The sequence below is a fragment of the Phyllostomus hastatus genome, unplaced genomic scaffold, assembly GCF_019186645.2.
Source record: "Phyllostomus hastatus isolate PE091 unplaced genomic scaffold, TTU_PhHast_1.1 phas_contig_1, whole genome shotgun sequence".
Classification (NCBI taxonomy): Eukaryota; Metazoa; Chordata; class Mammalia; order Chiroptera; family Phyllostomidae; genus Phyllostomus; species Phyllostomus hastatus.
The window spans coordinates 16,923,798-16,939,011 of record NW_025333498.1 but is presented as its reverse complement, the minus strand read 5'-3'; the positions used below and the strand labels follow the sequence as shown (position 1 = coordinate 16,939,011).

The 15,214-nt window shown below is 34.8% G+C and overlaps 1 protein-coding gene across 1 annotated transcript in view; it reads right to left on the bottom strand.

The window, feature by feature from the left end:
- Nucleotides 1-496: 496 nt before the first annotated feature.
- The window catches only part of CIR1 (corepressor interacting with RBPJ, CIR1), a 45,161-nt gene continuing 30,443 nt past the window's right edge, over nt 497-15,214 (bottom strand). The window contains exons 8-10 of the mRNA XM_045845608.1: nt 3,910-4,016; nt 2,701-2,786; nt 497-1,510 (exon numbers count right to left, since the gene is read on the bottom strand). Of these exons, the coding sequence (XP_045701564.1) occupies nt 799-1,510; nt 2,701-2,786; nt 3,910-4,016 (905 nt within the window). The 3' untranslated portion in view covers nt 497-798. The remainder of the gene's footprint in view (nt 1,511-2,700; nt 2,787-3,909; nt 4,017-15,214) is intronic.

Genomic DNA, 15,214 nt, shown 5'->3' with positions numbered 1-15,214 from the left:
GTCTCAGCGATTTGCCTTTGTTAGCTTTGAAGATGGAAGGGGCCAGGAGCCAAGCAATGCAGGCAGCCTCCGGAAGCTGGGATAGGTGAGCAAATGGTTTTTCTTTAGGGCTTCCAGAAAGAACCAAGCCTACTGACACCTTGATCTTACCCTGGTGAGGACAACTTTAGACTTCTGATCTCTAGGAACTGTAGAGTATTTTTTTGTATTGTTTTAAGTTTGAGGGAATTTGTTACAGCGGCATTGAAAATTAATATGTCGCCTGAATGTAAACAGCTTACTCTGTAGAACAAAACCCCTGAAAGGAGTTCAGTTGACTGGAGCGCCAGTTCCAATTTGCCAAGGATGCAGGTTCGAACTGCAGTCAGGGCACATACAAGAATCAACCAATGAATGCATAAATAAGTGGAACAACAAATGGATATTTTTCTTTTTCTCTAAAATCAATAACAAAATAAAGACTTTAAAAAAGTTTTAAAGAAATAAATTCTACCCATTCAATTGTACTATCATTCTTTTAATGATGTTTCAGAACAAAGAAAATGTCACAGAGTTATATGGGGTTTTTATCTGGTATAGAGGGCACAAGAAACACTTATAAACGGAAAATATTTTTATAGCTCCAAAATAGATTACTTACAAATATTTGCAAAATTCATTCTTATGAGACTCATGTAGTTTGTACTTGATATGACAGTTCATAGAGATGGAGAATTAAAATAGAGCTTTTTTTATTAGGAAGACAACAGTGCATATTAGCCCTTGCTAAAGGTATTCAATAAGGAAGTGGAGATATTTTTATTCCCAGGTAACTGTCACATGCAGTCTCTCTTTACTCTCTACTTCTGCTTCATTCTCTCTGCATTTCTCCTTTTCTGTGCCATGGCTTCTGGTGTCATCTCTTCTATTCCACTCTTCACTGGGAGTTCGCTGTGGCCGTTTTCTTATTTCCCTTTGCTTGTAACTACTGTGACTTCTGCTCCGGCTTCTCCTGCTCCTCTCATCTCTGCTCCGGCTTCTCCTGCTCCTCTCATCTCTGTTCTGGTTCCTGCTGCTCCTCTCATTTCTTTCAGATCCTCTCTTCTCTGGGCTGTGGTTATGGCTTCTGGACTTTCTGTCAAAATCAGAATGACTCCATCTGCTAGTCTCCCTAGAACTCTCTTGTTTTAAAAATCTAGGCTCTTCCTTGGCTTTTTCCTTGTCATAGTGATTGCTAGAAAGTTCTTCATAAAGTTTTCTCTTCCTTGGCTTGTCCTTTTCTTCTGTATCACTGTTTTTATTCCTTGAACATTTGTTTTTCTTTCTTTTCTTTTGTATTTTTTTTTCTTTGTTATCACTCTCACTGCTGCTTTCTGAAGTCTCACTACAGGAAGAGGAGGAAGAGGAAGAGGAGGAGGAGGAAGAGGAGGATTTTTTATGTTTTTTGTGTTTACTTCTGCTCTTCTGAAGCTTTTTCCTTTTTCTATCTTTTTTCTTTTTCTTTTTTTTCTTCTCAAGTCGATCCAATTTCCTGTTATTGGGAAAAACAGTAACAGACTAAAAATAGTCCGTTTTAGGACTAGCATAAAATTTTGAATAGACAATATATTTTCTTAGCAGCCATTAAAGTGGTACTAAATATAAACATATACTTTATTAAATGATAAATAACTTTCTTCCTTTTAAACTATTCATGTTACATATACATTAAATTTAAATAAAAAAATTAAATGCATTAAGCCAATTCTGACTATACTTTGCTTAATAGTAATGTCTATTAAAAAAATTCTTACTGAATCAGAATTTAAAATTATATAGCACTTCAAATAAATGGTTATCATGACTTAAGGTTTGGAACATGCATTAACTGTAGCTACTGCAAATTCAAGTATAGAACTATGATCAGATGAAAAATTAATTTCTTGTATATACTATTTTAAACTATGTAAATACTAATCAATATTACATGATCAAGATTCAAGAGCATTTTTTCCAGAAATTCTGAATAAGAACACACTTTACATTTTTTTATACTGTTGTTTAGTTATATAAAATTAAATAATCACATACTGGTTTCCAATAATTATTTAGATTTATAAATTATTAGAATAATTTTATTAAGGCATTCTGAATTTCTAAAGAGTACTTCACATTCTCAGAAGAGCAGCTCGTTTACATGATTTGTCTGAATTACTCTGAAATAAAAATGTCTTTCACTGGGTTCTGTCCAGCCGTTTTTCAAACTCCACACACAGAAACATCATGAGCTCCCTCTATTGGACGCAGCAGATACTTCTTGGATTCTTTAATCCAGAGGTAGTATGTTTAAGAAGATTCATGTTTAACTTAAATTTAAGCTTTTTTCAGCATTCCTCATAAAATCTTACAAAATATAAAAAGAGAAGTACGTGGCCAAAAATAATTTTCTAAGAATAACCTACAGACATATACAAATCTATTATAACAAGTAAAACCTACAAATTAATCTATTTTCAAATTAAATGTTCTGAAAAGTGCCATGTTTTTCTGGTGCAATCTGAGTATATAATCTTAGATTCATTTTCATATTACTGAAAGAAAGAGCTGTATTACTATAGCTGAATGTGATACATGGTTCCAGTACCTTCATGAGCTCTTAGGATCAGAGTTAAATATGATACTAAGATGAACACACACACAAAAATATAATTGAACCCATTAAATATATACTTTTTTTATTACCTGAGAAGTTTCTGTTTTTGTTTGGTTGTTAGTGACTTTAAAAATTCGACTTCTGGATCTTCTTCACCCTCACTTGCAACATATTCCTGAGTCAACAAAGATCATTAAATTGCTACATTGTAAGACAAGTAAGTTATCGGATAGGAAAGAAAACATTTATAAATAAGAAATTTTGTATTGGGGACATATTGTAGATGAGTGTGACCTTTTGGACTGGAACGTAGGGAGGGAGTACGTTGAGGAGTATCATTAGACACTAAGAAGTTAAGATGACAGCTTTACCAGCATTAACAAACTTTACTTAGGAAGAGTATGTCATAGAAACATAGATCAAATGTTTATAGTACAGCTTCTACTTTCCATCTCTTGAGTTTGAATGTAAATATCAATATTTATGAGTTTGAATGTCTTGTTTTAAATTTAATGAAATATTAAAACCAAGAAGATCATTAACTTTTGGGGAAGATGAAAACATCCATAATTTTAGCCTTTGTAAGTTCAACAGTACATTATCAAGTATATGATGAACAAATTCATATCAAATACATCAAACAATACATATAATTAAAAAAACAAAAAATATAATTATTTAGGTTATGTGAACAATCCCTAGTAATGTTTGAATAGTAATGGGCCTCTTTTCAGAACAGCACAAGTTTACGCCAGTGGGAGACCAGGTTTTGGTTTCATCTCTGTCTCAAAATAGACACATGACTTTAGAGAAATCACTTTATTTCTATGGGCTCCAGTTTCCTCATTAAATAAAATAAATGGTTTGCATTAGGATATCCACAACCCTTTAAATTCAACCATTTTCTGGATCTAGGTACAGTTAAATATTTAAAATATTTTCTGTAATTTTTAGAAGTTTTCTTTTATACACTTCTTCCCACTGGTTCTATTTAATGCCACTTCAGGAATAAGTTAGCAGGAAGGACAAAATAACAACCTTATCACCAGTTTAGTTAGGTATTCCATGCACATAAACCCAGAGGAGCAGTTCCATTTATTAAAATACAGGTTTAAAAACAATTTCTCATTTAAGTTAAAATAATAAAGAAGCAAAATCATAATACATTTTAGGCATTTTCTTGCTCTATTTTGCTTTCCTACGGATATATGCATATTGGAAAACATTAAGTAGCAATTCACAAGCAATCACATTTAGATTTATAGACATTTTCAGCTTACTGATAAAAAGATCATTACCTGTGATGGATCATTTGCGGTCAAGTTTCTCCCCAGTACATTTCGTTTCAGTGCAAACCCACTGTTTCTCATCTCCGCTATTAGCTCCGAGGGGTGCATCGATGGCCCTGTTCTCAAAAATCACAGTTTGAATGTATCATTTATATCTCTCTACCTTTTTCGGACTCCACAGTAGGAATGCAGTTGAAGCTTTGTTAAGTAAAATCACAGCTAAATCAACTCAATAATCTTCTGCTGGGCAAATAATCAGATATGATTTTCTAAAACAGCAGTCTGGAGATTTAGAATAGAAAATAATTGCATTTTTCTTTACGTGCTAGGGGATTCTCTTATGTAACTTTGTCAGAAAGAAAAAGATACATTTAGATGCTATCTGTGTGGTAGCTGTTAGTAAAGTCAAAGCAAAGTGGTAACAAAAACTGCAATTAAACTTTTAATAATTATTTTAGTAAGAATTAAATTTAAAAGAGATACTTTTAAAGGTGCATGACCAATTTATTATTCTACTTTCTAATTCAAAGTTCCTCACCATTATTTATCAAGTATCAATACTGAGTACATTGCCCTGTGGTTGCTAATTATCAACAAAACACACACTCACTCTCACGCAAGCACTATGGGTATGGTTTCTATTTCAATTAATCTTATGTGTGTGCTCACATGTGTGTACTCGCACATGTGTGTATACCTCCAGAACTTGAAATTCCTAGTTATTGGTAGGGCGTTCGTGATAGCAATTTTAGACTGGTGATAGGTTTGTATGTGTTACGTTTTTCACAAGCTGCTATTTCCACCACTGCAAAATCCCAAATGGAAAAGTGAGCTGCTTTCCGGTCACATAATATACACTAAAGATAAATAATATGGAATAAAGGTAGATATAATTAAAAAAAATTGTAAACATCTGAGACCTTCCCTCAAACATTATTAGGTTTACATAAGGTAGGTGAGACTCTTTCCAGTTTCATTTTGTTTTCCCTGCAGATAACAAATAATGACGATAGTTTATGGAAGCTATTCAACTTTCTGGTCTAAATTATCTATCTACACTGGCTTAAATGAACGATACTGGGCGATATATCTGGAATACAAGGAAGAATAAGAGAATTCCTGAAAACGAATTCATGAAAGAGGTGGGGGATAGAGAAACATGCACAAACTGATTCTCTAGTTTGAATTAAGTACTTTATCTATTTGGTTTTTTTACTGCTTTATTGACTGTTTACCTACATGTTACCATAGAGGACAAAAGGCAATACAATTCCAATCTGTTCACTGGTCAGCAGCATCTTTGGTAAAGGTTTGGTCATAGAGCTCAGGTGTAGGTAGGTATCTTTTACTGAACTCTATGGGATTTTACCACTTTATTCATGTTACCAAAGAGCAACTGAAAGTTGGCTCTAAGTATCAGGCAGATAAGAGGGCAAAAGATGCCCATTATTGGAGGATGGGAAGTTATTAATAATGCGATGCTTCACTTTACTGGGGAAAAAGCCTTACTTAGTTGAAAACAAAACAAAAACATCATGAAGCAGCATCTTATTTAATTAAGATTTCATTTTAAAACAATGTAGGATTTTTAAATTTTTCTTTTATACAGGATCTTTAATTCCGATGGATTACTTTATTTTTATTATTTAAAAAATGTATTGATGTTCAAATATAGTTATCTCCATTTTCCCACCACCACCTTCCCCCACCCTACCCACGCCCACCTCCCACCCTCAATCCCACCCCCCCTTGGCTCTATCCATGGGTCCCTCATGCATGTTCATTTACTGATTACTTTAATAACATTTTGATTATTCAATTTGGTTGATAATATTGATAATAAAACCTTACATTTGAATTTTAAATATTAATACTAGTTGCCTACAAATGACATACAAGTCCTAATACAATTAATGCAAATGACTCTTAGAGAACTCAAAATTTAGTTGATATAATAGATTATATAGCTATATTGAAAAAAATTAAATTAGATAGTGTTCACTTTGGTGGCTTAAATTTCACACACAGAAACATAATTTTATAAATCAGAAAATGTCTTTTCTAAAGTGTCAAAACTACATTTTGTTGTCAACAACTATTTTAGATACCAGATGAATTCAGAAGACAAACATGCTAAGAATAAGGATAGAAACCACTCCAGTAAAGGGCCAAGGAACTTGGCCATTATGACGAGAGGTCACTAATTTCATCAGAAGATGGGTGATTTTAATAAGGTGTTTTAGAAAACATATTTACATTTTTTTTTATCTTTTTGTTCTACATTTTTATTACAGTGCTTTTCAATTACTTCAAGAAAATTATCTCTTTCCCTAACCTGATAGAGAGTATACAGATTACAAAAGAAACACTAGTCTCCTAGTATTTGTATTTCTTCAAAACCTTGCCCTGGCTGGCAGAGCTCAGTGGATTGAGCGCGGGCTTCGAACCAAAGTGTTGCAGGTTTGATTCCCAGTCAGGGTACATGCCTGGGTTGCAGGCCAGGGCCCCCAGCAACCGCACATTGATGTTTCTCTCTCTCTCTCTCTCTCTCTCTCTCTCTCTCTCCTTCCCTTCCCTCTCTAAAAATAAATAAAATCTTAAAAAAAAAAAACTCAACTGATTTCTGTGTAGTACGTATGCATAGCGTAGACTTCCACATTTTAAGACTGTAAAATACAGTGCTTAGTGAAATACCAGGCAAATAGTACTCAATAAATAGTAACCATTATTTTTGCCAGTAGCTATAAAACTTTTATAATTATCTTAAGATATATCCTTCATAATTAAAAAATACTCTTAGTAGTAACATTTTTAAAAAAGATTTAATTTATTTATTCTTAGGGAGAGGGGACAGGAAGGATAGGGTGAGGGGAGAAACACCCACATGTGAGAGAAATACCATTTGCTTGCCTCTTTCATGTGCCTGGACAGGGGACCAGACTGCAACCCAGGCATGTACCCAGACCAGGTATCAAACCGGCGCTTTGCGGGACGATACCCAATCAAATGAGCCATACTGGTCAGGGCAGTAGTAACATTTTTCAAAATCCTGTCTTATTCACATACATTATTTTTGTACTTGAAACTTCTATCATCAAAATTTCTGGATTTAGAAGATGTGACAAGTCAGATTTAATTAAGACATATTTAGTAAGATGTCTTTATATTTCCACGTTATTGAGACAGCGGCTAGGTAAAAGTTAATTTGATAAAAATGACTCTTAGAGAACTAAAAATTGCTTGATATAATAGATTATATAGATATATTGAAAAATATTTTACATATATGTTTAAATGCAAAACCACCTCTTTTATGTATTATATTTCAATACTTTACATTATAGCTGGCGTTCGGACTCAGGAATGTTTGGTTTGCTCTTCAATTTGCTATGGCGGAATAATTCTAGGTAATCCAGAAAAAGGGCACTCATTTTAAAATGTTGACTTTGTGAGGGTTCCTTTCTAGATCTCCTAGGCCACAAAAAGTTAAGTCTATATATCATGAAAACTAATGTTTCAACTTATAAAACCAGGCCTACTGAAGAACATGTTTTGAACACTCATGAATTTTGCAAACTTTCTTTGCTGTGATCTGGGTAAGCACCAAAGTACTGATTATGACTATGGTATGCAGTCTGTGTCCTGACTAATCCAACTATTTTCTACTAGAAAAAAGCCAAGAAATCAGTGTCTCAGGGGAAAAAAAATTCCCCAAAATGTGAATTATGTTGTACAAAATTATGTTTGCAAAGGTTTCAATCTATTCATTGAGAGCATTCATTTTTATAGAACTAAGCAACAGCAACTGAAGGCAAAAAAAAAAAAGGTTCTGAAGCAAAATAGGTATTTTAATCTTAGGACAATATGGGAGGTTTTGGCCATTAGGCCACATCACTGGCTTCACAATTAAGAGGATGGCAGTCACACGCTAAGGGCAAAGATACTTTCTGTGTTTCATTGCAAGCACAAGGGCAGATGTGTCTTCCTCTCAAAGTTTATCACTCCTTTCAAATGAAGAATGACCTTCTACAATTTATGGTATTCAGTGGGAGAAGAGAGGGCACTGAGTTATAGGTTAGGTAAGGCTGTATTAGAAATTGTCTTTCTCTCCTTCATCAAATTTAAAACATTAATTTATAGGATGGGTACTGTTTGCTGAAACTAAATGGCTACTCCTAAAATGAATATAGTTTTGTTTGCTATTACAGTGGTGATCAATTTTTCCTTCTCATTGTGAATGTACGTGTATATATGTTTTACTAACTTTACATTATGGAAAATTTCCAACCTAGAGAAAATGTAATGAGCCTTATGCACTCATCACACATTATCAACAATTATCAATATTTTGCCATTCTTATTTTATCCATTAACCCCAACCTTCTATTTCCTTTCTGATAGAGTATTTTTAATAAATGTCAGATATATAAATCACTAACAAATAAGGATTATATCTTAAAGATAAAATCCCAACATCTTCAATATATCTACCAATAGTTTTTAAAATACCATCAAATATCCAGTTAACATTCCAATTCCCCTAGCAGTCTCAAAAGTATCTTTTCTTCTTTTTTAGTTTTCACCAAGGACATGTTTATTGACTGTTAGAGAGAGAGAGAGAAAGAGAGAGAGAGCAACATCGATGCAAGAGAAAAACATCAATCCCATACACACCCGGACCAGGGATCAACCCTGCAAGCTTTCAGTGTACGGGACGGTGCTCCAACCGACCAAGCCACCTGGCCAGGGCTCAAAAGCATCTTTTTATAACTGTTCAGATTAGGATCCAAACAAGGTCCACATGCTGCATTTGTTTCATGTATCTTTTAAGTCTCTCTCTTTTTTATTGATGTATAACTTACACACACTTTAGGTCTCTATTAATTTTAAAAATTTAGCCATCTTTCCCTCTCTCCCCCATTACTATTGTACTATTTGTTTGTTGAAGAATCTCAGTCATTTATCCTGTATAATTCTCAAAATTCTGAATAGTAACACCATTTAATGTGTTCTTCTAGCACTTGTATTTTCTGTAAATGTATAGTTAGATCTAGAGGCTTATTACTGAATTATTTTGGTATTTATACCACATATTTGGGGGGAATATATAGAAAGTCTTCTGAAGTCTGAATTCAGGAAATGATACATGAAAATACACACATTTTTGGCTAATGGACCAGACTATGGAAAAAAGGCTGAGGCTCCAACCTGCTACATTGCGGCTCTCACCATGTATTTACTACAGTTGTAAGAACAGTGGTATAACCTTAAAAATGTGCTTTAAAAGAAACCCCTCAGCACTCACAAATGAAATACACTGTAATTCTTATTACCATGAAAGTGCAACCTTCTTTCCTAATCCTACAGTTAAATTGACTATATTTAGTGAAAAAGCCAGTCCTTGTCCCTAAATGTAGAAAGGACACTTAAGAGACACTTGTTCTAGCACATGATCAAGCAAGAGATCTGTGTCTAGTAGGAATTATCAAGAATTATCTTACACTTGTATTATCTTATAATATCCTAATATTACCTAACCTTTTTGCTTTTAAGAAAGCTTAGAGAAAGTTATCTTTCAAACAAGACTAAAAAAGGGGGCACAGTAGGAACATGCAGCACAAGTCCCAGGGAAAAAGTGAACAAAGCTATTAATAAAGTGTGTGGGTGATTTTTATTTATATAGATGAGAATGTTTTATGTATGATTTTCTAAAGGTTATGCAAGAACCAATTGTACTGAATTGTAATAAAACTGCTCCATACTGGGAATTTTCCTGACACACTGCCAGTTCATCTTAGTGGAGGCTGGAAACAATGGGGTTTCTTATTGCCCTTATCCCAAGTTCATACTGAAGACAGCTAATTTGATCTCTATTAAAACATACAATATAAAAGAAAAATTAAACATTTCATTTAGTCTATGTGTCTGGAAAATACACAAAAGCAAGGAAAGATAAAACTGCCCTTATTGTATGCTAATAGAAAACACTATTTATTAAAAACAATCTTGCTTTACAGAATAAATACAGTTAAAGATATATGGCTTGTATTTGATTATGTCTTTAAACTCACATTTTCAACTTAATTTATATGCAGATATTTTAGTGATGATACATCCAGCTATAATAAAGTTAATTCATAGTCCTAGAAGACTAAGAAAAATCATTTGTTATATGATGACAAAGGGATACTAGACTTTGGGTGGTGAGAAAACACTGCAACATACAAATGATGTATCATAGAATTGAATATATGAAACTTTCATTTATCCCCTCAACTTTTATAGAGAGGGGGAGAGAAAGAGAGGAAGAGAAACATCGACATGTGAGAGAAACACTGGCTGCACCGCCTGTAGGACCCTCAACCAGGGACCTGGCCTGCAACCCAGGCACATGCCCCAACTGGGAATTGAACTGGCAACCTCTTGGTTTGCAGGCTGGCACTCAATCCACTGAGCCACACCAGCCAGGACAGTACTATGTTTTAAATAAATTATGAGAAATATTTATGAGAATATTAATGCTCTTGAAAAGTTATGCATCTACAGACCTCAGAGACAGTATGCTGATTTCACAGAAGTCAGGCACAGAAGAATATATACCGTATGACTCCATTTACACAAAGATCATGAGCAGGTAAAATTAATATGTGGGATCAAAAATTAGAAAAGTGGTTGTGGGTGCAGGAGGCCAACTGGAAAGGGATATGGGTGTTTTCTAGGGTGACTGTAGTGCTCTCTATCTTGTCAGAGACATTGGTTACATGGGTGCATATATTTGTCTTACTCAAACTCTACATAAGACCAGTGTGTTTTATGTAAAAAAGAAGTTACGCATGATATTTTAAATCAGTCACCAGTAATTACTAAGACAGAGAATCCAAGATTGCAGAGGAGTAAGTAAAAGCTACACTAACTTCCTCCTGGGACCAATCTGGAATTACAACTAAATTATACAGTAATCATCCTGAATAACCAACTGAGGACTAGCTGGAGAGAAGGCTTATAACCAGGACAGACAGAAAAAACCATTTCCATACAACCAGACCGGTAGGGAGTATGGAGGAGGAGCGAGGGCTGGCTGGGCTCTGGGGGTGGCAGCTGAAGTCCTAGAAGGATATATCAGCTGCTGAGGGGTTTCCCCTGAGAAGTGTGAGGTCTAAACCCTAAGCTGGGCTCCCTAGCTTATGGCACCAGAGCTAAAAAGGAACCCAGGTAACAACCAGCTGTGAAAAGCAGCAGCATTTCTGTCTGCTAGGGAGAGATTGCTGGAGATGCAGAGCACCTCAAAATTTTGTTTGCAGCTATTTACCCTGGGCTCTGGCAGAGGGAGAGCAGAGTGGACTAGAGATGCTTGAGGAGAGTCTGGGGTTGGTGGCTCTGGGGAGAGAACTGAAAGAACAGCTGCCAGGATGCCTGTGCTGAGTCATTCCCCATACTGCAGGAACCATCTTTCTCAGGCAGAGCACTCCCCTCCCAGTGGCATCAGCCTGAGGGGAAGCAATGGCCCCACCCATAGGAATTAGTCTGCCCCACCCAGTGGAGCTTAAGCCAAGAAGCTGATTACAGCTTGAGGCTGTAGCACACAGTTCAGTGTGACAATTAAGGTGGAAAATACAAAGAAGCAGCCAAAATGGGAATACAATGAAACAGACCCCATATGAAAGAACAAGAGAATTCTCCAGAAGAAGAACTAGATGAAATGGAGGCAAGCAATTTATCAGATAGATAATTTAGAGTAATGATTATAAGGATACCCAACAGCATGAAAAAGGACATAGAAATCATAAAAATAAATTCAGAAAAAATAAAAATCAGCCAGAAATAAAGAATGCAATACCTAAAATAAATAATACACTGGAAGGAATAAAATGTAGCTCAGATGAAGGAGAGGCTCGATTAGGTATTTCGAAGATGAGGTAGGAAAAAAAAAACATTCAGGCAGAGGAGCAAAAAGAAAAAAGAATTTAAAAATATGAGGAGAGCTTAAGAAACATTTTGGACAACATGAAGCATGACAATATCTGCATCGTGGGAAGACCAGAAGGAGAAGAGAGCGAGCAAGGAATCATGAACTTTTGAAGAAATAATGACTGAAAACTTCCCTAATCTGGTGAAGGAAAAAGACACACAAATTAAGGAAGCTCAGAGAGTCCCAAACAAGTTAGACTCAAAGAGGCCTACACTGAGACACATCATAATTTAAATAAGGCTTAAAGACAAGGAGAGAATCCTAAAAGCCTCTAGAGAAAAGTTACATACAAGGGAGCAGCAATTAAGATTGTCATCTCATTTCTCAACAGAAACATTTTAGGCCAGAAGGGAGTGGCATGAAATATTCAAGGTGATAGAAAGCAAGGACCTACAATGAAGGCTCTTTACCCAGCAAGGCTATTATTTAACACTGAAGGAGAAATAAAGAACTTCCCAGACAAGAAAAAGCTAAAGGAGTTTGTTAACACCAAACCAGTACTGAAACAAATGTTAAAGGGCTGGCTTTAAAAAGATGAAGAAAATGAGAAGGAAAAATAAAACAAAAAACAGAGGAAACTGCCTCCAAGAGACCCATCTCAGATGGAAACACACACAGATTAAAAGTAAAGGGATGGAAAAAGATATTTCCTGCAAATGGAAAAGAAAAGCTGAGGTAGCAGTACTTATATCTGACAAAATAGACTTTAAGACCAAAGCTATAGTAAGAGACAAAAAAGGACACTACATAATGATAAAGGGAACAATTCAACAAGAGGATATAAACACAGCAAACATTTATGCACCCAACATGGGAGCACCTAAATATGTGAAGCAAATCTTGATGGACATAAAGGGAAAGATCGACAGAAATTCAATCACAGTTGGGGATTTCAACACCCCATTGACTTCAATGGATAGATCTTCCAGACAGAAAATCAATGATGAGACAGCAGCCTTAAACAACATACTAAATGAAATGGACTTGATATCTTCAGAGTATTTCACCCCAAAGCAGAAGAAAATACATATTTTTCAAGTGCACATGGAACGTTTTCTAGGCTATACCACATGTTAGGACACAAAACAAATCTCAATAAATTTAAGAAGACTGAAATCATATCAAGCATCTTCTCTGACCACAGTGCCGTAACACTAGAAGCACTGAACAACACTGAAGTCAATCACAAGAACACTGAAAAACACACAAAGACATGGAAACTAAATACCATGTTATTAAACAAAGAATGAGTCAACAATGAGATCAAGGAAGAAATTAAAAGATACCTTGAAACAAATGAAAACAAGGACACAACAATCTAAAATCTGTGGGGCACTGGGAAAGCAATCCTTAGAAGGAAATTCACAGCATTACAGGCTTATCTCAAAAAAAAAACAAAAAACCAACAACCCAAGAAAAAGCTCCAATAAACAATCCAACTTACTTCACACTTAAAAGAACCTGAAAAAGAAAAAAACACCAAAGCTCAAAGTGAGTAGAAAAACGGAAATAAAAATATGGGCAAAAAAAAAAAAAGAAATAAAGTCTAAAGAAAGGTACAAAAGATTAATGAATCCAAGACCTGGCTCTTTAAAAAGATAAACAAGGTTGACAAACCTTTAACTCATCAAGCAAAAATGAGAAAGGACCCAAATAAATAAAATCACAAATGAAAGAGGAGAAATAACAACTGACACCAAAGAAATGTAAAGGATTGTAAAAAAATATTATGAACAACTATATGCCACCAAAATAGATAACCTGAAAAAAATGGATAAATTCTTAGAAATATACAATCTTCCAAAACTAAATCAGGAAGAATCAGAGATTTTGAACAGGCAGATTACACCTAATGAAATTGAAGCAGTCATCAAAAACTCCCAACAAACAATAGCCTAGGACCACATGGCTTCACAGGTGAATTTTACCAAATATTCCAAGAAGAACTAACACCTCTCCTCTTCAGACTTATTTCATAAAATTCAAGAGGAAGGAAGGCTCCCACATGCATTTTACGAGGCCAGCATTATCCTAATTCCAAAACCAGATAAAGACACTACAAAGAAAAAAAATTACAGACCAATATCCCTGATGAACATAGAAGCTAAAATCCTGAACAAAATATTAGCAAACTGAATATAGCAATGCATAAAAAAGATCATATACAATGATTAAGTGGGATTTATTCTGGGACTGTAAGACTGGTACGACAAATGCAAATCAATAAATGTGATATACCACATAAACAAAATGAAGGATAAAAACCACACGATCATAATAATAGATGCAGAAAAAGCATTCCATAAAATCCAGCATCCATTTATGATAAAAACTCTCAGCAAAGTGGGATTAGAGAGAATATACTTAAACATCATAAAGGCCATAGGTAACAAACCCACTGCCAGCATCATACTCAATAGACAAAAACTATAAACGTTTTTTGATCCCCTTAAGATCAAGAACAAGATAGAGGTGTCCGCTTTTACCTCTTATTCAACATAGTACTGAAAGTCCTAGCCACAGCATCAAACAAGAAGAAAAAATAAAAGACATCCAAATTAAAAGGAAGAAGTAAAACGGTCATTATTTGCAGGTGGCACGATACTGTACATAGAGAACCACAAATATTCCACCAAGAAACTACTAGAACTGATAAATGAATTCAGCAAAGTAGCAGGGTATAAAACTAATATCCAGAAATCAGTTGCATTTTTATATGCCAATAAGGAACACAAAGGGAACTTTGGAAAACAATCCCATTCACAACTGCTACAAAAAGAATAAAATATCTACGAATAAACCTAACCAAGGATGTAAAAGACCTTTACTCAGAAAATTACAAGACACTGAAGAAAGAAACTGAAGAAGATACAAATCAGTGGAAGCACATACTGTGTTCATGGATAGGAAGAATCAACCTCATTAAAATGTCCATATTACCCAAAGTAATCTATAGATTCAATGTAATTCCTCTCAAGATTCCAATGACATATTTCACAGAACTAGAACAAATATTTCAAAAATTTATATGGAACCACAAAAGGCCTGGCATAGCCACAGAAGAAAAAAAAACAAAGTTGGAGGAATCATGCTTCCTAATATCAAACTATACTATAAAGCCATAGTAATCAAAACATCACGGTACTGGCATAAAAACAGACACATATATCAATGGAGCAGAACAGACAGCCCAGAAATAAACCCACAGCTTTACAGTCAATTGATATTCAACAGAGAAAGCAAGCACATACAATGGGCTCAAGATAGTCTATTCAATAAACGGTGCTGGGAAAATTAGACAGATACACGTAGAAAAATGAAACGAGACCACCTTCTTACACCACA